This window comes from Vigna unguiculata, chromosome 4 (genome assembly GCF_037176805.1).
Source record: "Vigna unguiculata cultivar grain cowpea cultivar isolate G323 ecotype 2 chromosome 4, ASM3717680v1, whole genome shotgun sequence".
Classification (NCBI taxonomy): domain Eukaryota; kingdom Viridiplantae; phylum Streptophyta; class Magnoliopsida; order Fabales; family Fabaceae; genus Vigna; species Vigna unguiculata.
Genome location: NC_140795.1, coordinates 47339975 through 47362365, shown reverse-complemented (window position 1 = coordinate 47362365; position 22391 = coordinate 47339975). Strand labels below are relative to the sequence as shown.

Below are 22391 nucleotides of genomic sequence, written 5' to 3'. Positions count from 1 at the left end.
TTCTTATAATAAATTAACAATAATGCAGTCAATTATACCTCATAATAATAATTATATTTATTAAAATAAGTTTTACTACTAAAAATTTTTATATTACATTTGCAAATTTGTTAAAAAAAATTGTAATTTTTTTTCTGTCATTTATTCTAAGAATCTTAATTCATAGGTAATTCCTTCGCGGATAATTATTTCCTTCAAAATTTGTTGCAAAAAGTATTTTATACAAAATATTTTACAAAAAAATTGGTAGTAATTTCTTGCAAAAATTTTCTTACAACAAAATTTGTAAATATTTCCTACGAAAAAAATTTCAAAACAAAATTGATAAAAAAATATGAATTTTTTTAGTAGTGTTTGGTATAATTTTTTTTTAAGTTTCAAAAATAATCAATTAAACAATTACAAACACACGACTTCTAAGAACTTTCCAAAAACATAAAATTAAACTTTTGATCATTACTCTTATAAAAGTTTTGAAGCATTTGGTTAATTATTCTAACTTTTTCTTCTATTCTTCATATTTTTTTACATTATTTTATTTTGATTGTGCTTGTAGTTTCTTGTTAGACATCTTTTTTATTAAATACTTTATTTTATTTTGATTGCGCTCGTTAGACATCTCTTTTATTAAATACTTTATTTTATTAACATATTTAAGTAGTTAAAACTTATTTTTAGAGGTAGAGTTTAAGTCTAATTCAACTCCATAAAATTGGTTTATAAGGTGAGATTTACACCTCACTTATATAATATGAAATTGTCTAATCTCTGACCAAGGTGGAACTTCTAACACTAATAAACGTTTTTATTATAGTATAGGTTTCATCACATTGTATCATACCGTAATATCACGAGTCTAACTAAATTAGTTGATTAGAATACGTGAGTAATTGTAAATTTTCTAACATAAACTAAGTTTCTATGGATAACAATTAATAACCCCACCTTTAATATTGTGAAGAATAACAATTGCATTAGTTTGACTAGTTGGTTGTCAAACCAAGATTTCGTCATAACTTATGTCATTAACTTTGGACTTGTGTTCTCTATAGGTTGTGGATTGACTCAATTTCTCAAATACATAATCTGCATTGATTAGTGGTAACACACACTCTCATAATAAGAACTCTGCATTAAGATAATGCTACTTGCACAGACACAATGTTAGAGGCACGTGGGTCGAAGCTGTTTGAGTCAGTGTAACTTGGTGACAGCTAGGTATTAATTCTCCCACCATAATCATATAACCTAAACAAAAATTTAACAATATTTCTCTGCTTTGTGCCTCTAAGATATGATTTGTTTCGTTGGTATTTTGTTTGGAAAAGGTTTTTGTAGTGTTTGCTGAGAGATTCATGACAGAAGAAAATTGAGAAATTTTCATCACTCACAATACAACATAACATAACATAGCATTCAATCTATAATCTCAAAATAATAAACATACGAAATTTCTTCACTTGTACATTATACATTGTTAAACCTTATTCAGAATTTGAGACAAATGTTTAAACCAGCAAAAAAATATATTACAAAATTTTATTTACAACACTCTTCAGACCTAAAACGTGTTTTTCTGCTACCGTGCCTAACTTTTTCTCTTGACCTCTATATAATACACCAAGAACCAGTTCTTTCTTAACACTGTCCAACAAGCTCTACACTCTTCTTCCCACATTTCTGGTCCCTGCTCCAGAAATGGCTTCCAATTCCATTTTTCTTCTAGCCATTTTTCTAGTGGTTACCTCAAAGGTACACACTCTTTGAAGTGTTTTTGTTCCTTCAACTGTTTCTGCTTCAACATGAACAACTCACCTTCATGTTCTTGTGCAGGTTTTTTCTCATGAAGAAGATCTTAAGACAGTGGTATGCTCACTCACTCACTCACTCACTCAAACTTTTCCTTTTAGTTTTGTTTGGTTTCTCTACATCCTTGCTTTAAAAGGTTTTCTTTTTGAAATTGTTTTTGTCGTTATTAGTATGATTTGTTTATTATCTTTCATTAAGAGTGTCTAATCTAGCTACCTTATTGTCAAGTTCAGATTTTGACCAATTTATTGATTTTGTTTGTCCTTTTAAAAGATTGAGTTGACAACAAAATGTGATTTATAGAGCTGTCTACACACATACCACAAAAAAGCACAATTTGTTTAGATCATTAAGGAAGATGGAGAAACAGTTAAAAAAGCAGCACACTATTTTTTCAATTTCTCATGACTTTCTCTTCTTCTTTAACAATGACAATCTCTGCATTGACACAGATACAGAAGATATTTTAAACTAACCAAGAAAACATATATTCTTTAGTAGCACAGATTACATGTATGGTTGGAGACTCCTTGAAACTCTGAAAGAAGATATTTCAGTTTTTACTGTGTAAACTGAGAAGGAAATAAAGAGTTAGATCCAGGTTCAGTTGGTCTCAACAGAAATCAAAAAGCACTTAAACAATGTTTGATTTTAAGTCTGAGAGACTCTAACCACAGTTTAGAGACTTACTATTGTTTTGAGACACCATAACTTTCAATAGTATGTGTCTACATTATAATTTTAACTGAAAAGTAGCTCTGTAAAAGCAAGTCTTGATTTGTTTTTGAAAACCATGTTTTCATACATAATTTTGAGTCAAACTTAAGTACCAAAACTTTCTTCAATTATACACTTAATCTTTGTGTTGTGTCACAACTTTTAAGGTGAATGCATCAGTGTTTGCACATTAGCATATGTATAAATGAATACTGTTGTTGAGAAAGTTGAACATGGCATTTGGCATAGGTGAACTATGTAAGTTCTAAAGTTTCTGCACCTTCACCTGCACCACCACTGAAGGCACCAACTCCTTCCCCTCCAGGGCCAGTGACCACACCAAGTCCAACCACACCCCCTGCTAAGGTACCCCCTCCTCAGTCCCCAACAGTGAAGCCACCAGCTCCAGCACCACCACAAGTGAAGCCACCAGCTCCAACACCACCACAAGTGAAGCCACCAACACCAGCACCACCACAAGTGAAGCCACCAACACCAGCACCACCACAAGTGAAGCCACCAACACCAGCACCCCCAGTGGTTTACCCTCCTCCTCCTCCATCTCCAATAGTGAAGTCAATTAAGGGTATGTCTCTAAGAACTTCTCTACAGTGCCTATTGTAATTGAATGATATGATTTTTGCCACTTTTTTTAATGTATTTTGGTCAGTGTACTTTCAACTGACATGGATTAAAATTGGTTAAATATGTTTAAGAATAACAACACAAGCTATCTTATGTTTGTAATTATATATTAGTCTGAAGTACTTGTCAAATTTGGTTATGGAAAAACCTGATCTGAATGTGAGTCAATCTCTGATCTCATGATGCATGTGAGAGAAGAGAAGAGAACCTTTGTTTGTTAATGTGACATTCTCTTTAAATGCTAACTGAGATACACCGAAGGAATAATAACTGAAGGCTTTTTCTCTGCATTTTTTTCTTTTCAGATTGTCTTCCACTGTGTGATGGTAGGTGCCAATTGCACTCAAGGAAGAAATTTTGTTTGAGGGCATGCGTGACCTGTTGCTACCGTTGCAGATGTGTTCCTCCTGGAACTTATGGCAACAGAGAAAAGTGTGGCAAATGCTACACTGATATGTTGACTCATGGCAACAAATACAAGTGCCCGTAGAATCCTCCACCTATTATTTAGTAGCACCTAAGTTTTTCTTTTTCTTTCAAGTTATCAAGTTTGAATGCATGGATGAGTATGTGGTTTGATCAAGTTGCTGGTGTACTTAATAACCATCATAAATTATACAAGTGTTGATCCATTGGTTCAGCACTATTTTGTGCTGTCTATAGGATCAGTGTGGTCCATGAAATATCATATGATTAATATGAGGAAGTATTTTGGTGTACTCATTTGAGAATTATAATTTCTTGCGGTGATATCTTTAATGCAGATTTGAGAACTGCATAATTAATTTGAAGGTGACCCTTTTGAAGATTTTGATTCCTTTTTGGGCACATCTTTTTGAGATGTTATGAGGTGGGTGATACATCCTTTACTTGTCCTTTTGTTGGCATTGATTCAAGCATGGGGACGCCAATAATAAATCACGCCTATCTACCATTCTCAGAATGCTTTGATTGAACTGCATTGAAAAAAGCATATCACAGAGTAATGCCTTAGGTTAAAGCTCTAGATTTCAATTGCAGTAGCTTGAGCTATAAATGGTAACTTTCTTGGTTGTGACATTGGAACAAACAGGTTATAAGCAAGTTACCTAGGAAGTAACGGTGGTTTATTTGAAGCAAAAAAAGTGAACAATTTTTTCCCAAAAGTGAAGAGCGACCCTTGTCATAGATGCTTATAAAAAATGCTTTAATAATTTTTTATAAAGTTATTGAAATAAACAATTGATTTAAATTTTTAATTTGTTTGTTTTTCAAAAAGCTATAATTGAAGATTTTTTAAATAATTTTTGCGTGTTATAAAATATTTTTCGTCTTTTATACTTTCGTAACGTAGAAACACAGCCTTTTTAGATTTTGATTTCTTCTTGAACCAGCATATTTTCTTACGGACATCTGAAAGTAGGAAAATTTTCCCTTTATCTTTGAAAAATGATTTTTGAATTTTAAAATCTAAGATGTTCTTTTGCATAAAAAAATATATTTTGAATTATACCATTCGAAAGTTATTTTTAACTTTTAAATTCTGTAATTTGAAAGTTTATTTTGAATCAAAAATCTTTTTACTTCTTGAAAAAAAAAACTTAAAAGAAAATTTATTCATTTTTGAAATCATTTAAAAAAAGCTTTTAGTTTGCACAACGTAGAAATAATTTCTTAATAAAAAAAAGTTTGCATTGTGAAGGTTCAAAGTATGTTTGAAACTGGTTATTTTTTTAAGTGTTATTTTAATGAAAAATGAGTTTTTGAAAAAAAATATAGACAAACTTAGATAAACTTTTTATAAATAGTATTAACATAGATTATTTTTTATTTTTAATTGAAATGAAGTAATAAAAATAACACTTTTTTTTTATCTAAATAAGTAGTTTGTCAAATTTTATTAAAATATCATTTTTCTATTTTAATTATGTAATTTGAAAGTATTTTTTCACATTACATATTCCCAAAAACATTTTTTTTTATGTAAAAAAATGACTTCCGAAATTCAAAACACTTTTTTTCTTAAGTCCATTCATAATACAACATTTAAAGAAGGGGTGGCGATGGTAAGGAGACAGTTTGGTCTTTTAATCACTTCCATATGAGTGCACACGAAAACTATGGGTGCAAAAAGAAATGACATTTTATATTTTGGTCTTGAAAGTTCTAGACTTAAATGGGTCATAAGGCCCAATTTTAATGTAAAGCAGATGGGTCTCTCTCTAAACTCGTCGATGAAGATTTGTGCCTATCTTAATTTCGAGTTTTTTGGATATATTTTGAAAACACGTTTTAAAAAAATAACAAAAAAATTTAAAATTAATTTATGTATGGATTAACTTGTACATACTTTTTATATTGTTTCTTAAAGATTACTTTTAATTTACACTTTCTTAATTTTAATTTACAAAAAAAAAAAATTAAATTTTTTTATATTTTTCTCTCTATATGAGAAAAGCTTACATAAAGACCCTTCATAACATATATCTCGTACAAAAGTTTTCAAATAATATATTAATAAAAATATCTTAAATTTTAGTGGGTGATGGCAAAAAGTCTACCTACTTTTTTTTTTACCATATATTTTGATATCTTAACTCATTAGAGAGATATATAATAAAATATATTTGGAAGTGATGCAACCATATGGTGATACCATGGTATATAAATATTTTAGGTCACAATATTCTCAATGGAATTTATTTAGGATTTTTAATCTTTAAAAATAATTAACATTAATCAACAAGGTGACACTATAATTAGTGACATTTTCTCACTAAACTAAGAATTATATCAAGTGAATTAGAAAATCACAAGCTTGACCCTATATATTGTATTTGTGATCATAAATGTTCTTAGATGTTTAACTCCAATAACTAAGCGTTTCTTCTAACTATATTTAAAACTACAATTTATTAAAAGTTATAAATTGAAGTGAGGTTCATTAAATAAGTAATGAAACTAATAAAAGTTTATAGTTTATAATTAAGTTTTATCTGATCATTAAAAATAATCATTTCCAAATCTTAAAGCTTGCATAATTACAGTCTCAATCAATAGCATATAATTTCTCCTTTCTCTTTACAGTGCGTAAAAAAAAAAAAAAAGTTTAAAATCGAATGTGAACACACGACATATCCGAGAACATCTCTCTCAGACTTATTTGTTTAATGAGGTAATGTTGACGCGCTTCGTTGACCTTCTTCTTTACTTGCCAGTGGATCTTCCACGCAGTTTCCACTATTCACTTTCTTTTAAGTTTCACAATTTTCATTCATCTTCAACTCAATTCTCCTCTTCTTACTCACACAACCACCATGAATCTTACTCAATCGTATGTCACAACTTAACTCTTCCTGCACTCAATTTGTTTGTTGGGTTTTGTTTTTTTGTTTCAAAAGTCATAAACTTGAAACACTTGAATTGAATCCTATGTAACCAACATGTTTGTTTGTTTGCTTGTTTGTGTCTGATTAACTTTGAGTTATGAACTTGTTGTGGTTGCAGATTTAACAGTGGAATTGTGCAAGCACCCTTTGTCACAAGCTCTTCTCTTCTTTCAAAAACATGGGATGCTATCTCCTCACGTGATGAAGATGTGGTTCCCCACGGGGGTAGGGGATTGTTCTGGAAAGTTCGGGAGGAATCGGATTTGACGATTGTGGTGTTTGAGGTCAGGAATGATTTTGATCCTCAGCAGAAATTGGTTTCTTCTTCTTATCTCAAGGAGAACAATAACTTCCACCGCTTTGAGTTTCTATGTACCAAGAAAATTCCAGAGTTCTCTGTTAATGAGTCTGCAGTTTCGCTAGTCATTGACAATCTTGAGAAGCTTGATGAGTTGAAGTCCAAGGTACATCTTCTCCTTCTTCCCCTTTCATTATTTTTGTGGTTTCTATTTGAAAAATTGCAATCTGAAACACAATAGATTGATTAAGACATTACATTTCTTATGTGGCCTGCATGATTTGTAGTCTAAGCTCTAGAGTGAGTCATTGTGAATTTCTGTTCTGTCATTTTTTACTTTTCTTTGAAAACTAAAAATAACTTTTGAAAGTTGAAATCAAACTCACTTTGTTTCTTTTATTTGCTTAGAATTTATTGTTCTTCCTATGTGAGTGAGTCCTTGTAACAATGGTAATACTGATGCAGATTAATAGCTCCCATCCCTTGATTGTTACTGGACATGGTGTTGGAGGAGCAATAGCTTCTCTCTTTACTGTGTTGCTGTTAGATAGAATTGGTTCAGGAAAGAAACGTCCTCTCTGCATCACCTTTGGTTCTCCCCTTATTGGTGACAAAAAGTTGCAAGAAGCTATATGGAGTTCATCCTTTCTACATGTTGTCTCTTGCAAAGACTCACTTCCCAAGAAGTTGAATCCCCACCCAAGTGCTTACATACCTTTTGGGATATTTCTCTTCTGTTCTGATACAGGTGCTACTTGTTTTGAGAACCCCGAGTCTGTTTTGGAGCTTCTTGTGAGCTCAATCGGTGATCAAAGTCAAGGTTTTGAGGTCGCAGATTATGGAAAACTTGTCCGAAATCTCAATCGTAAAGCAATTTGCAAGGACTTTACCCCACGGGGACTGAACTTGACAAATTCTACTTCACTGAACGCAAGTATCTATTTGCAGTTGTGTGCAGCACTGGGATTGACATCTGATATGCAGGTACCTGAATATGTTTCAAGTTCTAAACCGCTTGCATTTAGAGTAAGAACAGAACTTATAAGCAATACTATGAGGGCAAATTTCTTATTAAATTAAGAGTTTCAACTTGATAATATATGATGACATAATTTGGTGAGCAAATTAGTCTTGTCTGTAACTAGACTATAATTTGGTAGCAAATTTTTTCATAAGATCTGATCGAAATTTGATTTTACAGGAGATACAACACCAGAAGATTGATATAAATGCTTTGGCAACAAAGCTGGAAACACTGGAGAAAAAATTCATGTTCCAGAAGAAGGAGAAATTTGATCCATCCAAGAGATTGAATATGAAGAAGATAGAGATGGCAAAACTTGAATGGTACAAGAAGCATTGTAAAAGTCTAGGTATTGGGTACTATGACTGCTTCAAAAAGGCCGTCTCAACAATTGACCAAGATGCTGTTCAGTGGCAGAGAGAGCTCAGAATCTACTGGAGTAAGATGGTTGAAGAGGCAGAGATGAAACCTCAGACAGAAGCTGCAGCTTTTCGTACTCGCTGGCTTTTTGCTGGAACTAACTTCAGGAGAATGGTTGAGCCCCTAGACATTGCTGAATACTATGCAAATGGTCTTCGTAAGGACTATGAGGCTAAAGGAAGGTCTAGACATTATATAGTGTTGGAGAAGTGGCTGGAAGAAGATAAGAAACAAAAAAGTGATTCAAACGGCAACACTAGAAAGAATGTGGAATTGATTTTAACCATTGACTCTTGCTTTTGGGCAAAACTTGAAGAGGCTCTCCTTTTGTGTGGACAGTTGGAGAATTTGAAAGAGAATGAAGAGGTAAAAGGGAAGTTGGTTGACTTTGAGAAGTATGTTTATGAATCACTGAAAAGGTATGAAGTGTCACCAGAAATTTTCTTGAAAGGAAGCAGTTACATGAGTTGGTGGAATAAGTATAAAAGATTTGCTGATAATCATAGACTAGCAAGCTTCATGAGCAATCCTCAGCATTTTGATCAGTATACTGAGGGAGCCTATTTCTTCTCCTGAAGAATTTAGGGTTTAGGGTTTAGGGTTCATGAGCAATCATAGACTAGCGAATGCAAAGTGTGGTTGGCTGTACAATAAATTATGATTTAATCATTCTGCATTTCCTTTGTTGATTTTGGTAGGGATCTTTGTTTTGTCATCCCTTGTGCTGTCTTATTGTAAACTCTTGCAGTTGTCTTTCCCTTGTAAACTTCCACTCTCATTGTTCTGGAAAATTTGAGTGTAATGGAAGCATTGTAACGCCCTAACCTACTTTGGAGTTACATTATTACAAATCATTTCACCAATCAATCACTAACATAAGTAGATAACTGACGAGTCTCGGTTTTGTAGAGTTTTTCTAAGCTAATTTTTTCTCCTTGAGATTTCTTGGAATTTCAGTGCAGAGTGAATTTTAAGGTTCTTGTGCAGTGAACTGTAGGAGTGCTGTTTGGAGAGCTCATTTCAGTGCTGTGATGAAGTACGCAATGCAAAGTTCAGTCCAGTTGAGGAAATTATTACTCAGCACATGATTAGCTTGGAACAATCATTACTTCAAGTATGAATGCAACTGCTGAAACAGAATGCAACTTGCTACTATCAGTTTTGAAGGTTGAAGAAGCTAAATCAGTGAGCAAAGTAACCTGCATTTGCCTTTGAAGAAGCACTGAGCAATGCCTCGTGTATGTGTTTCCTTGAACCTAACAATGCTATGTCTACGTACGTAGCAAGTTTCCTCTATCTATGAGAAGAAAATGTTGACTTGATTTATCTCATACCACTGACTTCATCTTCATATCATTGATCTATTAAAGCTATAAAATTCTCAATAATGCACTGCATCACAAGTTTCTTCCTTTCTTTTTATTTTGAACAGACTATGATGCGCCGATACTTTAATTTGAATCACCGATACTTTAATTTGAATCACGTATTCGTGTCTGATACTTTGGGATCACGTATTCGTGTAAGATACTTTAGGATATTTTATCGATACTTACCAATGAAGTATTTAATTTATGAAGTCGTAGTAGACTACAAGAAAATCTTGGAATAATGACCAATTTTAATGACAAAAAATAATTAGTCACTATAATGATCAATTTTGGTATCAATTTATAAACTAAACATTATTGACAACTAATTTAGATACCAATTTAGCTCGATCCTTATTCTACTTTTTGTCAAGCCTTGAGAGCCTCCTACGATTTTTTATATTTTAGGTGGATTAAGTTGGGATAACCTATCAAGAAGGAGGATCCAAGTCGACTATATCTAGTACATATAGCTGATACATTTTGATGGCCGAGGATGATTATATCTATTATTAGGAGATAAAAGAAACATGTGTCTACCCAATAAAAACATGTAACATAATAATATCTCCTAAGTAGTAATATATTTGCACTACAGGAAAACTAAATTAACTTTCAAAGTTAACGTCGATCAAATTTCAGACACTATTAAAGTTGATTTGTCCAACTATAACGTGACACAAAATGTTAATTTTGTTTATAAGAAAAGATTATAAAATGTAAAATTATTTTAAAATGATTTAGCTATTGCAAACTCTAAGTCGATACTAACCATTTTTAACTTCTTTTAATAAAAATAAATGTGTTAGTGTGGGATTTACGTTCTCAAATTAGAGTCGGCTTAGCCGATGATAATAATATTCGTTCGATGTTGAATTCTAATAAAGTCGACTTACTAATCATAAAACAATGCTAACATAAGTAAAAATATTTATGGTAGTGTTATAAGGTTAACATTGATCTAATCGAGACTAATCTTACTTGTTTTTAGTTATATTTATTTAAGTTAACATCGATAAAGTTGATGTTAATTTACATGCTATGACTTTGTGCCTGGCAACAAATATGAATCATAATTTATTGTTAATTCAAACACTCATATTTAAATATGACAAATTTCCTCACACAATTTTACTCTTTCATTTTTAATGTAAATATTCTCATACTCATCTTCATCCACACTCATTTCCTTCCTTTATATTTACTTCCTTCATCTACACTCATATCCTTCATCCATATTCATCTTCTTCCATCACACTTATCTTTTTCATCTACTATAATTTTTTTTTATTATTATTTTGTTACAGAAGGAGGCTTGTGCAAGAAATTTTTTTCTTAAATCATTGTTGTTGTGAAAAGTTTACAAGGAATCGGATTTGACGATTGTGGTGTTATTGAATTTTTGCTAATACAACTTCTGAATTTGAATGATTCATTTACTTAGCGATTTTCATGTTAGTTACAATTATATTGCTATTTTATTTTTGTGAGAATAGATCAACTCTTCATTTTTTTTTTATGAATATACTAATCATATTAAACTTGATTGTGACATTATGTATGAAAAGTGCAATTGGGTCTACTTAAGATTCTTTCCATTTCTTTTGCCAATAAACTTATCGATATTTATACTCTATTTTATAGAGCTTTTCATCTTTTGCATTATACGCACACACATTATCACTTAAATTAATATATATATATATATATATATATATATATATATTATCTATTATTTAATTTTTTTACTTTGATTTTGATTCCTATGTTTGTTTAGACAGTGTTTTAAATAGGAAAAAATCAAAATCAAAATAAAATAATGTTACTTATATATATATATTATCTATTATTTAATTTTTTTACTTTGATTTTGATTCCTATGTTTGTTTAGACAGTGTTTTAAATAGGAAAAAATCAAAATCAAAATAAAATAATGTTACTTTGATTAGAGACAAAAATAAAAAATTATTATAAAGAATAAAAATATGTTTAAAACTACAACTTATTAAAAGCTATAAATTTATAAATTGAAGACAAATTCATTAATTAAGGAGTGAAAGTGATAAAAGTTTATAAACTATTTAAAGTTTTATCTGAAAATAAAGAATATTTCAAAGATTGTGTATAATCATTACCTAATCTTGAACCATTCCATAATTAAACTCTCATTCACTAACATATAATGTATCCCTTCTCTTTATATATTTTTCCAGGTTGTTTTACTAAAATTCAAGAGATACCATAAATTTTGTTGATCATAAAAAATAATTATAAAATTTGATATTTTTTTAATTTTAACTAAAAAAGAATAAAAAAGTAAGGATATAATTGATAAAATTAACTAATGCTATATATCATGTCTCAGAACATCTCTCTCAGACTTATTTGTTGTATAAGCTAAAGTTAACGTGCATTGACCTGATAAACTCTACTTCTTTGCTTGCAAATGGATCTTCCACGCAGTTTCTTTCCACAGTTGCATTTGCTATTAAATTTCATAATCTTCATTCATCTTCAACTCAATTCTCCTCTTCTTTACACCTCTCATACCTCCTTTCAACTTTCTCACTCACACCACCATGAACGTTACTCAATCGTATGTGCAACCTTAACTCTTCCTGCACTCGATTTTGCTTGTTGGGTTTTGTTTTGTGTTTCAAAAGTCATAAACTTGAAACACTTGAATTGAATCCTATGCAACCAACATGTTTGTTTGATTGTTTGTGTCTGATTAACTTTGTGTTGTGAACTTGTTGTGATTGCAGATTTAGCAGTGGAATTGTGCAAGCACCCTTTGTCACAAGCTCTTGTCTTCTTCTAAAAACTTGGGGTGTTATCTCCTCACGTGATGAAGATATGGTTCCCCACGTGGGGAACGGATTGTTCTGGAAAGTTCGGGAGGAATCGGATTTGACGATTGTGGTGTTTGAGGTCAGGAATGATTTTGATCCTCAGCAGAAATTGGTTTCTTCTTCTTATCTCAAGGAGAACAATAACTTCCACCGCTTAGAGTTTCTATGTACCAAGAAAATTCCAGAGTTCTCTCTTAATGGGTCTGCAGTTTCGCTAGTCATTGACAATCTTGAGAAGCTTGATGAGTTGAAGTCCAAGGTACATCTTCTCCTTCCCCTTTCATTATTTTTGTGGTTTCTATTTGAAAAGTTGCAATCTGAAACACAATAGATTGATTAAGATATTACATTTCTTATGTGGCCTGCATGATTTGTAGTCCAAGCTCTAGAGTGAGTCACTGTGAATTTCTGTTCTGTCATTTTTGACTTTTCTTTTTGAAAACTAAAAATAACTTTTGAAAGTTGAAATCAAACACACTTTATTTCTTTAATTTGCTTAGAATTTATTGTTCTTCCTGTGTGAGCCCTTGTAACAATGGAAATACTGATGCAGATTAATAGCTCCCATCCATTGATTGTTACTGGACATGGTGTTGGAGGAGCAATAGCTTCACTCTTTACTGTGTTGCTGTTAGATAGCATTGGTTCAGGGAAGAAACGGCCTCTCTGCATCACCTTTGGTTCTCCTCTTGTTGGTGACAAAAGGTTGCAACAAGCCATATCACGAAGTTCTACATGGAGTTCTTGCTTTCTACATGTTGTCTCTTGCAAAGACTCACTTCTCAAGAAGTTGAATCCCCACCCAAGTGCTTACATGCCTTTTGGGACATTTATCTTCTGTTCTGATACAGGTTCTTCTTGTTTTGAGAACCCCGAGTCTGTTTTGGAGCTTCTTGTGAGCTCAATCAATGATCAAAGTCAAGGTTTTGAGGTCCCAGATTATGGAAAACTTGTGCAAAATCTCAATCGTAAAGCAATTTGCAGGGACTTTAACCTACAGGGGATGAACTTGACACATTCTACTTCACTGAATGCAAGTATCGGTTTGCAGTTGTGTGCAGCACTAGATATGCAGGTAGCTGAATATCTTTCAAATTCTAAATCGCTTGCATTTAAAGTAAGAACAGAACCTATAAGTAATACTACAAATGCCGTTTTCTCATCGAATCAAGAGTTAACTTGATAATACATGATGACATTCAATGAAATATTTCATCATGTATTATCTATGAAATTCCAAATTTGATTACAGAACAATATCTATGATTCTACACATGTATGCTCTCTAAATCTTATTAGTCTTGTGTGTAACTAGACTAGAATTTCTTGAGTACATTTGTTTCATAATATCATCTAAATTTGATTTTACAGAAGCAACAACACCAGAACATTGATATAACCGCTTTGGCAACAAAGTTGGAAGAACTGGAGAATAAATTCATGTCCCAGAAGAAGGAGAAATTTGATCCATCCAAGAAATTGAATATAATGAAGATAGACATGGCAAATTTTGAATTGTACAAGAAGCTTTGTAAAAGTCAAGGTATTGGGTACTATGACTGCTTCAAAAAGGAGGCCTCAACAGATGACCAAGATGTTATTCCGTCGCAGAAAAGGCTCAGAAACTACTGGAGTGACATGGTTGAAGAAGCAGAGATGAAACCTCAGACAGAAGCTGCAGCCTTTCGTACTCGCTGGCTTTTTGCTGGAACTAACTACAGGAGAATGGTTGAGCCTCTATACATCGCTGAATACTATGCAAAAGGTCTTTGTAAAGACTATGAGGCTAAAGGAAGGTCTAGACATTATGCAGTGTTGGAGAAGTGGCTGGAAGAAGATAAGAAACAAAAAGCTGATTCAAACGGCAACACCAGAAAGAATGTGGAATCGATTTTAACCTTTGATTCTTGCTTTTGGGCAAAGCTTGAAGAGGCTCTCCTTTTGTGTGGACAGTTGGAGAATTTGAAAGAGAATAAAGAGGTAGAAGGGAAGTTGCTTGAATTTGAGAAGTATGTTTATGAATCACTGAAAAGGTATGAAGTGTCACCAGAGATTTTCTTGAAGGGAAGCAGTTACATGAGTTGGTGGAATAAGTATAAAGGGTCTGCAGGTAATCATAGACTAGCAAGCTTCATGAACAATCCTCAGCATTTTGATCAGTATACTGAGGGAACCTATTTCTTCCCCTGAAGTGCAGTGAATTCAAGTGTGGTTGTACAATAAATTATGATTTAGTAGGGTTCTTGTGTTTGTTATATTGGAAAAACTCTTGCAATTGAGTTTCCCTTGTAAACTTCCACTGTCATTGTTCTTGAAAATTTGAGTGTTGTGGAAGCATGAGGCTACTACTTAGTTAGTGATGATGTAACTTTGAGATCATTTGGTTAACTTTGAGGCCTGTCATGTGATCATTATCCTATATATAAACTTTGTAGCTAATGGATGTGTGAAACTGTTTATGACAGCAACAAAATTATTACACATGACAGAGAATTTGTGATTGCATACTGATATAAAAACATAGTTTGTGATTATATAATTTGTGTTTGAATAATGATATAACAAGATTGTTAATGATTGGATGATAATATAAAGAAATTGTCCTTAGACTGCATTTTGATTAAATTCTAATTTAAAAGTGACATTTCTAATTTTTTAGACAGCATTGTATAATTAATTTAACAATTCATAACCACTTTTTCCACTTTCCTCTATGGTGTAAAAAAAGTATTAATTAAAATTAGTTACATTAACACACTTTTTTTTTATAATAACTACTTAAAAATAATTACATATAAATTATTTTTTTCATTGGTTTAGTGAAACATAGATTCTAACCATAGCCAAGATTTGTAGGGATGAATATTTATCTTCTTTTTTTTCCTACATTCACTTTAGTTGTATACAGTTTCAGAAAGTGTAAATTTAGTCTTCATAAAATTTTTTATTACAGATTTTATATTTCAATTTTCCAATATTAGATAATCTTGATTGAGTGTTAACAAGTCATTTAATTCCTGTATAACTAATGATAATGCTAATTTTATCCATTCACATAATATACTAATGATAAGATTTAATAATAAGCCTTAATACATGTTTTTCAAACAGATATTTTTAATTTTCAATCAACAAACAGATATTTTTAATTTTCAATCAACAATAAATTATTTATTTTTAAAAGAAATAGAAGAAAAAATTTGAGATTAAAAATTTATATCATTCGTATTTTTCTTTCTTCTTTCTCTTCTTTTTCATTTCATTCTTTTTACGTCTATCATTTTTATTTCCTTTTTATCTCTTTTCCTTCGACCCATATAGTTAATCATTTTACTTTTTGTATAAGCACTCAATAGAACAATAAATATATATATTTTTTTTTTCCTTTTCAAATTCTCATCGTTAAAAATTATTCAAATAAATGAAAAGCTGATTTGAGATTTTCAGCGTGTGAATTGTTTCTCGGTAACGCGTTTATGTACTTTTGCCTTGCCTTGTTAGAAACGCTCAAGAACTTGCTCAGAGCTTTCTAAATTACTAAAAAGGAGAAAGAAAAGTAAATAAAAGGTGACAATAATTGCATACATCAGAGTGATTAAATATGTTTTTATCCCTTAATTTTAATGAATTTTAAAATTTATTAATTTTAAAATTTTAGACCAATTTAGTTTTTCATATTTCAAAATATATAAATTTAATCATTTTAATTAAATTTCATTAGATTTATTTGATATTTCAGACATATTTTAGGATTATATTTAAGTTGTTTATTCAGTTTGACACATTTTTGCTTTAATTTTAAGTCAAATCCTATTATGAAACGCGTTTGAAATGTCAAATAAATTTAACAAAAGTTGATTAAAATGACTAAATCCAAATATTTTGAAAGATGAAAGACTAAATTAGTTCAAAGTTTCAAAATAGACTAATTTTAAAATTCACTTAAGCGACAAAAACATAGTTAATCCTAAAACAGAACATAATCCTCGTATATATTTTTCCTTGGACCTACCTATTACATGTCTACGTACGTAGCAAGTTTCCCCAATCTATGAGAAAAAAAATGTTCACGCGAGTGTTGACTTGATTTACCTCATACCAGTTTCATCTTCATATCATGAATCTATTAAAACCATAAAATTCTCAATAATTCACTGCATCATAAGTTTCTTTTCTTGCTATCTCATATGAAAACAATTCATAAAGCAAACTAACATAAAGTGGTGAATTTTACGGTATAACTTATGTTGGATTTTGTGTGCTTGTAATTGCAGATTTTGCAACTTTTGTGACAAGTTCTTATGTTTGCTCAAAGATTATCGGGTGTTATCTTGTCGTGTTATGAATGCATCGTTTCCAACGTAGGAGAAGGAATGTCAAGGAAAGTTTATATAGAACTGGATTCTTGTTTGGTGATTATGGTTTTGAGATCAAAAGATTCAGTACTAGGAATAACAATTTTCACCACTTTGATTTTTTACCAAGAAAGCTCCACTTTTCTGTGTTAATAGAGATTCATTTAAAAAAAATGTACTTTATGTCTAACTCATTCTTACTTTGTCTTTACTTGTGATCTCTAACCATCTTTTTGATATATATATATATATATATATATATATATATATATATATATATATATATATATATATATATATATAAAACTCTCAAAAATCATGCGAATATCAAGATAATTTGAACATTAACTTTTTTTTCTTTCATTTAGGTGCTTCAAAAATTAACAATAAAGAATAAAGAAAGGTTCTGAAGCTCACATAATTGTATAATTGGTTCAACTTGTCGAAAATTTCATGCAAATATAGCTATCAACAAACGACCTCCAAAAATTGTTTCAAATTTTAAACTAAACCCGTTTTGACTTTGTAAGTGATAGTTTCGAAAATGAAATCAATAAATGATGTCGATGTTTACTGATCAATATCCATCACCACTTTCTTAATCTAAATGGGTTTAAATATTAGTTAAATTTTCGTGTTTTATTAGATGTTTTTATTTATTTTTTAAGTCAAAACATTTCATATTTTTGAATTTCGAATGTTAATATATATATATATATATATATATATATATATATATATATATATATATATATATATATATATATATATATATATATAAACAGTAAAAAAATCATATATTAAATAAAACAATTTAGTTTAATTACGCGTTAAAAACCTAATCACGTAACTACGCGTTAAAAACAGCGATATCCACCGGTATATTTAAGAACGCGTTAGTGTAAATGACAATTACTAAATATCAATAATATGTATTTTTTAATTTAATTTTCTCTAAAAAAGTATCTATTATTATTATTATTATTATTATTACATGAATTCCAATTGCCAACTAAAATCCAGTGCCGTTGATGTCGCCAATCTATTTCTTGCAACATGCCAGCCCACACAGTGTCCCACCGCACACATCCCGTGACCATATTCCCACTCTCAATACTCTTGCGCGTGTTTCCCACACTTCGTCACTTCCAACAAAACCCCTTCCACTCTCTTCACTTTACTTCACTCTCTCTGTGTCTCTTTTCGTTTCTCAGTTCCTACAATGTCTTCGTTTTCTCTTTCGTTTCTCACATTGTTATCGTTCTTTTGTTTCTGCGCTAACGCGCGTCTAACGTTGGACTTCTACAAGGACACGTGTCCGCAGTTCGCGCAGATCATCCGCGACACCGTGACGGCGAAGCAGATCGCGAGCCCCACGACGGCGCCCGCCACAATCCGCCTCTTCCTCCACGACTGCCTCCTCCCCAACGGCTGCGACGCCTCCATCCTCCTCTCCTCCACGGCGTTCAACAAGGCGGAGCGCGACGCCGACATCAACCTCTCCCTCCCCGGCGACGCCTTCGACCTCGTCGTCCGCGCCAAGACCGCCCTCGAACTCGCCTGCCCCAACACCGTCTCCTGCGCCGACATCCTCTCCGCCGCCACCCGCGACCTCCTCACCATGCTCGGCGGCCCCTTCTACCCCGTTTTCCTCGGGCGTCGTGACGGCCGCTTCTCCTCCGCCGCCTCCGTCCCCAACCACCTCCCCACCCCATCCATGCCCATGCCCCAAATCACGGAAATCTTCACCCGGCGCGGCTTCTCGGTGGAGGAGTTCGTCGCTCTGAGTGGAGCCCACACCGTGGGATTCTCTCACTGCTCCGAATTCGTCTCCAACCTCTCGAACTCTTCTTCTTCCTACAACCCTCGTTTTTCTGAAGCTTTATCCAAAGCTTGCGCTGATTACAGAACCAACCCTACCCTTTCCGTCTTCAACGACATTATGACTCCCAACAAGTTCGACAATGTGTACTTCCAGAACCTTCCTAAGGGTTTGGGTGTGCTGAAATCCGATCACAGTTTGTACAGTGACCCTGTTACCAGACCCTTCGTGGAGGGCTTCGCCAAGGATCAAGCTAGGTTTTTTAGGGTTTTTGCCTCCGCGATGCAGAAGCTGAGTCTGCTCAATGTGCAGACGGGGAGAAAGGGGGAGATCCGACGCAGGTGTGATCAGATTAATTGATTCTTTCTTCTTCTTCTTTCTGGAAGCTGTTGATGATTTTATGAGATAAGATCTTGTGATTTATGATGAGAATGAGAATGAACGAGAACGAAACCTCTGTTGTGCATGAATTTGATGTTGTTGAGGTTGATTATACATACATAGATTTGGGTTGTGTGAGGTGGGGAAATGCAGGGAATGCAGTAATTGTTGTTGTTCTTTGGATAGATGAATCTGAGTTATGGTTTTGAATGTAATATTATAAGATTTAATTAATAAAGTTTCTCATTTTAATCTGTTTTCTCAGAGTTCATGTAGGTTTGAGATTGCATACAAATTGGTGTGGAGTGATTGAATATGGATTCTAGGTTAAATAAATGTTTAATCTTCATCTCGAAGGAAGAATTTTTGTAATTGAGTTAGATGAACAATGAATAGTAGGATCAAAATCCAAATCTAACTCACTATTGTTCAGCCAAATTTTGGGCTAAATAGTGTTACCTCTGGTAAGAAATTTAAATCTTTTTACCTTAAGGGGTTTAAGAGATAAAACAGTCAGAACTAATTTTTATCAGTAATAATACCAAACATTATAATCAATTTATAGCTACTCATTTAATGAAACTACTTCTAAAGTACACTTTATTTAATTTGAATTTTGTTTTCAATAAAAAACTTATTTTTTAGATGTTAAGTATCAAATAAAGGTAATTTAGAAAAGATTTTTTTAAAGATACTAATGTAATCAAATACTAATTTGAGTTAAACTTATTTTGCTTTTTGAAGTTTATAATTGATATTTTTAGTTCTTTCAGTTTGAAAAAGAAATTTCTATGTTTGTTTTTTCAAATGTCTTGTACAAAAATCAAAATGATGCCAAAATTTAAACGATAATTCACTCGTTTTCTTTCTCTGTTGATTAATTTTCGTAATTAAGTTTTTTTATCCTTAACACATGAGTGAGTTGGTCCAAATTCAAGTTTCAAGAATCTGTGTTGATTATGGTGAGCATTGCAATAGATTTGTCATGGAAATACGCATTTTTTGTTGTTGGATATTATAATTATGTGAGGGAGGGATGCTTAATTGGTTAAATAATTGAAGAATTTGGCTTTGGATTTTGAAAAGCACGTTTTGTCTGCACTGTGGCATCTATTTTGTCCCTTATGGAAAGAAGCTGCATGTGCATGTGCATTTTGCATTCACTCAAACGCGCGTTTTGGGATACAGCTGGTGAAGTTGTTGCAGAGTTTTTAATGCATCAGAGGCGCCGCATACGCTATCTGATATATAATACTTTCTGCGGTGATTACTTAAACTCTAATAATGTTTTTGTTCTTCGTTCGGAACTAATATATTACAGTTTTAATTGGTATAATTACTTATACAGATAAGCAAATTTTATCTTTCGTTTTTGTATTTAAGATTGTTCCTTTTAGTTTTATACGTGTTATTGTTTCTTTAGTTTGAGTTTAGATTTAGACGAGAGAGAATAAAAATTATTAGAAATGATACGTAAAAGAATTAAGTTTGTGTTTGGATAAATAATTTAAATTATTCTAAAAAATGTAAATATATATTATTTGAATTTTTTATAACGAATTTTCTTTAATTTATTAAATAATTTGTTTGGATAAAATAATTGAAATATATTTCAATTTTTTTATTTAGATAAATCAATTTAATATAGACAAACTTAACTCTATTGAGTTTGAGTTGAGTTAGTTTGACATTCGATCCGGACGACTCGTCTTGACTTGGTCTGAATTGACTCCTGAAGATTCAACTCAGGCCTGACCTTCGTCACGAGTTAACTCGATTAGACCTTTGACCTGTACCAGCTCAGACTCGACTCCACCTTTGGCTAATGATCAATTCGGCTCGACCTTCGGCTAGGTCGACTAGACCTTCAATACGGGTTGACTTGATTAGACCTTCGGCCCAGGCAGGCTAGACTAAACCTTCTCCCTGGGCCAGTTCAACTTGATTTTTGGTTTGACATGGCTCGATTCGACCTTCGTTCGGCCTAGGCTAGTTAAACCTTCGGCACGAGCCAAATCGGCTTGACGTTCCTAGTTTGGCTTGGCTAGAGCTTCTGCCTAGGCCGACTCAGCTCGACTTTCAACCTAGTCTGGATCACCTCGACCTTCGACCCTGGCTAGCTCGGTCCGACCTTCGACTGATTCGACTCAACCTTTGGGACGGACCGACTTGACTTGACCTTTGACCTGACCCGACTCAACTTTTTGGACCTGGGAACTTTCTTTGTCCTACGTAATTAATAATTTCACAACTTGGAAAATTTCAATTTATTTCTTTTCTTAATGTTCAAATTCTACTATTTTAGTTATTTGGAATATCTCCTTAAAATTTCTCAACTTCAATTGTGAAACCCCCTTTTCTCTTGTTTCTCTAAGTTATCTATTCTCACCAAGTTAAGTGCATCAGCTCACCACACTGAACAAAACACACTTCACAAATTCTCTTCAGTCTTCTCCTCTCAAACCCCCACACTCTCCACAATTCTAATCCCTTTTCTCTTGCAAATTCAGTTCCTAGAAAAGAAATCCTTGCAGAGCTCCCCACTGACTTTGCTTCCAACTCTCTCCCTCACAATAAGTATATTCTTCCAAGTCCAATCTTATTTTGCTCTGAATTCGAAATCCAGCCTCTATTCTGGAATTAATCAAACGTCCTCATAATCTTGTGTTGTAATGGCTAAATTATCTAGGTTGAACTGAAATTCTGAGCCCCATTGTTGAGAAGGTATCTTACCAAGCTCAAACTCCATAGAAAGGTAAGGAAGCTAACCTTTGTCTTAAATTCGTAGAGAAATCTGTTTAAATGACTTTAGATGGCTTGATTAGGTGATGAATTGATGCTTGAACGATACAATTGTTTGTGTATTGGATTGTGTGGAAAAATCTGGGTTTCTGCATGTGGGAACATGTTCGTAACCTGGTATTTTCGCTTGGGCGAGTGGCTCTCGCCTGAGCGAAAATACCAGGAAACCCACTGTTGTTCCTGCGTGAAACCTCGCCTAGGCGAGCTGAGGTCACTTAAGCGAGAGACATCCTCTTCTAAGCGACCCAGTTTAGCCTGAGCGAGAGTTCGCCCAGGTTTTTGAGTTTTGCCATTGTTAGGGCCTCGCCCAGGCGAGATTGACTTGCCTAAGCGAGATAGTCTCTCGCCTAGGCTAGATTGACTAGCTTGAGCGAAAGCTCCTGCAGTGGGGTATGTGATGTTATACTTTAAAGGATGAGTTTACATGTCTGAAAGAGATTTTGTGCAATTAACTTCTTTTGTGAATGGTATGTGTTGCTAATGCTATGTATGGTGAATATGATGATCATGAACTGTGAAAAGATGTGG

At 32.8% G+C, this 22391-nt stretch overlaps 4 protein-coding genes across 4 annotated transcripts; all 4 read left to right on the top strand.

The window, feature by feature from the left end:
• The first annotated feature begins 1620 nt into the window (after positions 1 to 1620).
• Positions 1621 to 3890, top strand: LOC114181162 (uncharacterized). The gene is made up of 4 exons (XM_028067521.2): positions 1621 to 1752; positions 1834 to 1866; positions 2776 to 3112; positions 3477 to 3890. Exons 1-4 carry the CDS (start codon positions 1699 to 1701, stop codon positions 3659 to 3661), a joined length of 609 nt encoding a protein of 202 aa, XP_027923322.1. The 5' UTR covers positions 1621 to 1698; the 3' UTR covers positions 3662 to 3890.
• A 2422-nt stretch (positions 3891 to 6312) lies between these two features.
• LOC114181747 (senescence-associated carboxylesterase 101) lies at positions 6313 to 9105 on the top strand. The gene is made up of 4 exons (XM_028068292.2): positions 6313 to 6484; positions 6658 to 7003; positions 7303 to 7821; positions 8039 to 9105. Exons 1-4 carry the CDS (start codon positions 6468 to 6470, stop codon positions 8855 to 8857), a joined length of 1701 nt encoding a protein of 566 aa, XP_027924093.1. The 5' UTR covers positions 6313 to 6467; the 3' UTR covers positions 8858 to 9105.
• Positions 9106 to 12040: 2935 nt separating this feature from the next.
• LOC114182093 (senescence-associated carboxylesterase 101-like) lies at positions 12041 to 14942 on the top strand. The gene is made up of 4 exons (XM_028068850.2): positions 12041 to 12247; positions 12417 to 12762; positions 13057 to 13578; positions 13875 to 14942. Exons 1-4 carry the CDS (start codon positions 12231 to 12233, stop codon positions 14691 to 14693), a joined length of 1704 nt encoding a protein of 567 aa, XP_027924651.2. The 5' UTR covers positions 12041 to 12230; the 3' UTR covers positions 14694 to 14942.
• Positions 14943 to 17969: 3027 nt separating this feature from the next.
• Positions 17970 to 19313, top strand: LOC114180229 (peroxidase 31-like). The gene has a single exon (XM_028066516.2). It carries the CDS (start codon positions 18081 to 18083, stop codon positions 19038 to 19040), a length of 960 nt encoding a protein of 319 aa, XP_027922317.1. The 5' UTR covers positions 17970 to 18080; the 3' UTR covers positions 19041 to 19313.
• Positions 19314 to 22391: the final 3078 nt, after the last annotated feature.

Coding starts and splice junctions, on each gene's coding strand:
- LOC114181162 (XM_028067521.2), top strand. CDS start 1,699: ATGGCTTCCAATTCCATTTTTCTTCTAGCCATTTTTCTAGTGGTTACC. Junction 1,753..1,833: donor TTCTAGTGGTTACCTCAAAG/GTACACACTCTT, acceptor GTTCTTGTGCAG/GTTTTTTCTCATGAAGAAGA. Junction 1,867..2,775: donor AAGAAGATCTTAAGACAGTG/GTATGCTCACTC, acceptor CATTTGGCATAG/GTGAACTATGTAAGTTCTAA.
- LOC114181747 (XM_028068292.2), top strand. Junction 7,004..7,302: donor TTGATGAGTTGAAGTCCAAG/GTACATCTTCTC, acceptor ATACTGATGCAG/ATTAATAGCTCCCATCCCTT. Junction 7,822..8,038: donor GATTGACATCTGATATGCAG/GTACCTGAATAT, acceptor TTGATTTTACAG/GAGATACAACACCAGAAGAT.
- LOC114182093 (XM_028068850.2), top strand. Junction 12,763..13,056: donor TTGATGAGTTGAAGTCCAAG/GTACATCTTCTC, acceptor ATACTGATGCAG/ATTAATAGCTCCCATCCATT. Junction 13,579..13,874: donor GTGCAGCACTAGATATGCAG/GTAGCTGAATAT, acceptor TTGATTTTACAG/AAGCAACAACACCAGAACAT.
- LOC114180229 (XM_028066516.2), top strand. CDS start 18,081: ATGTCTTCGTTTTCTCTTTCGTTTCTCACATTGTTATCGTTCTTTTGT.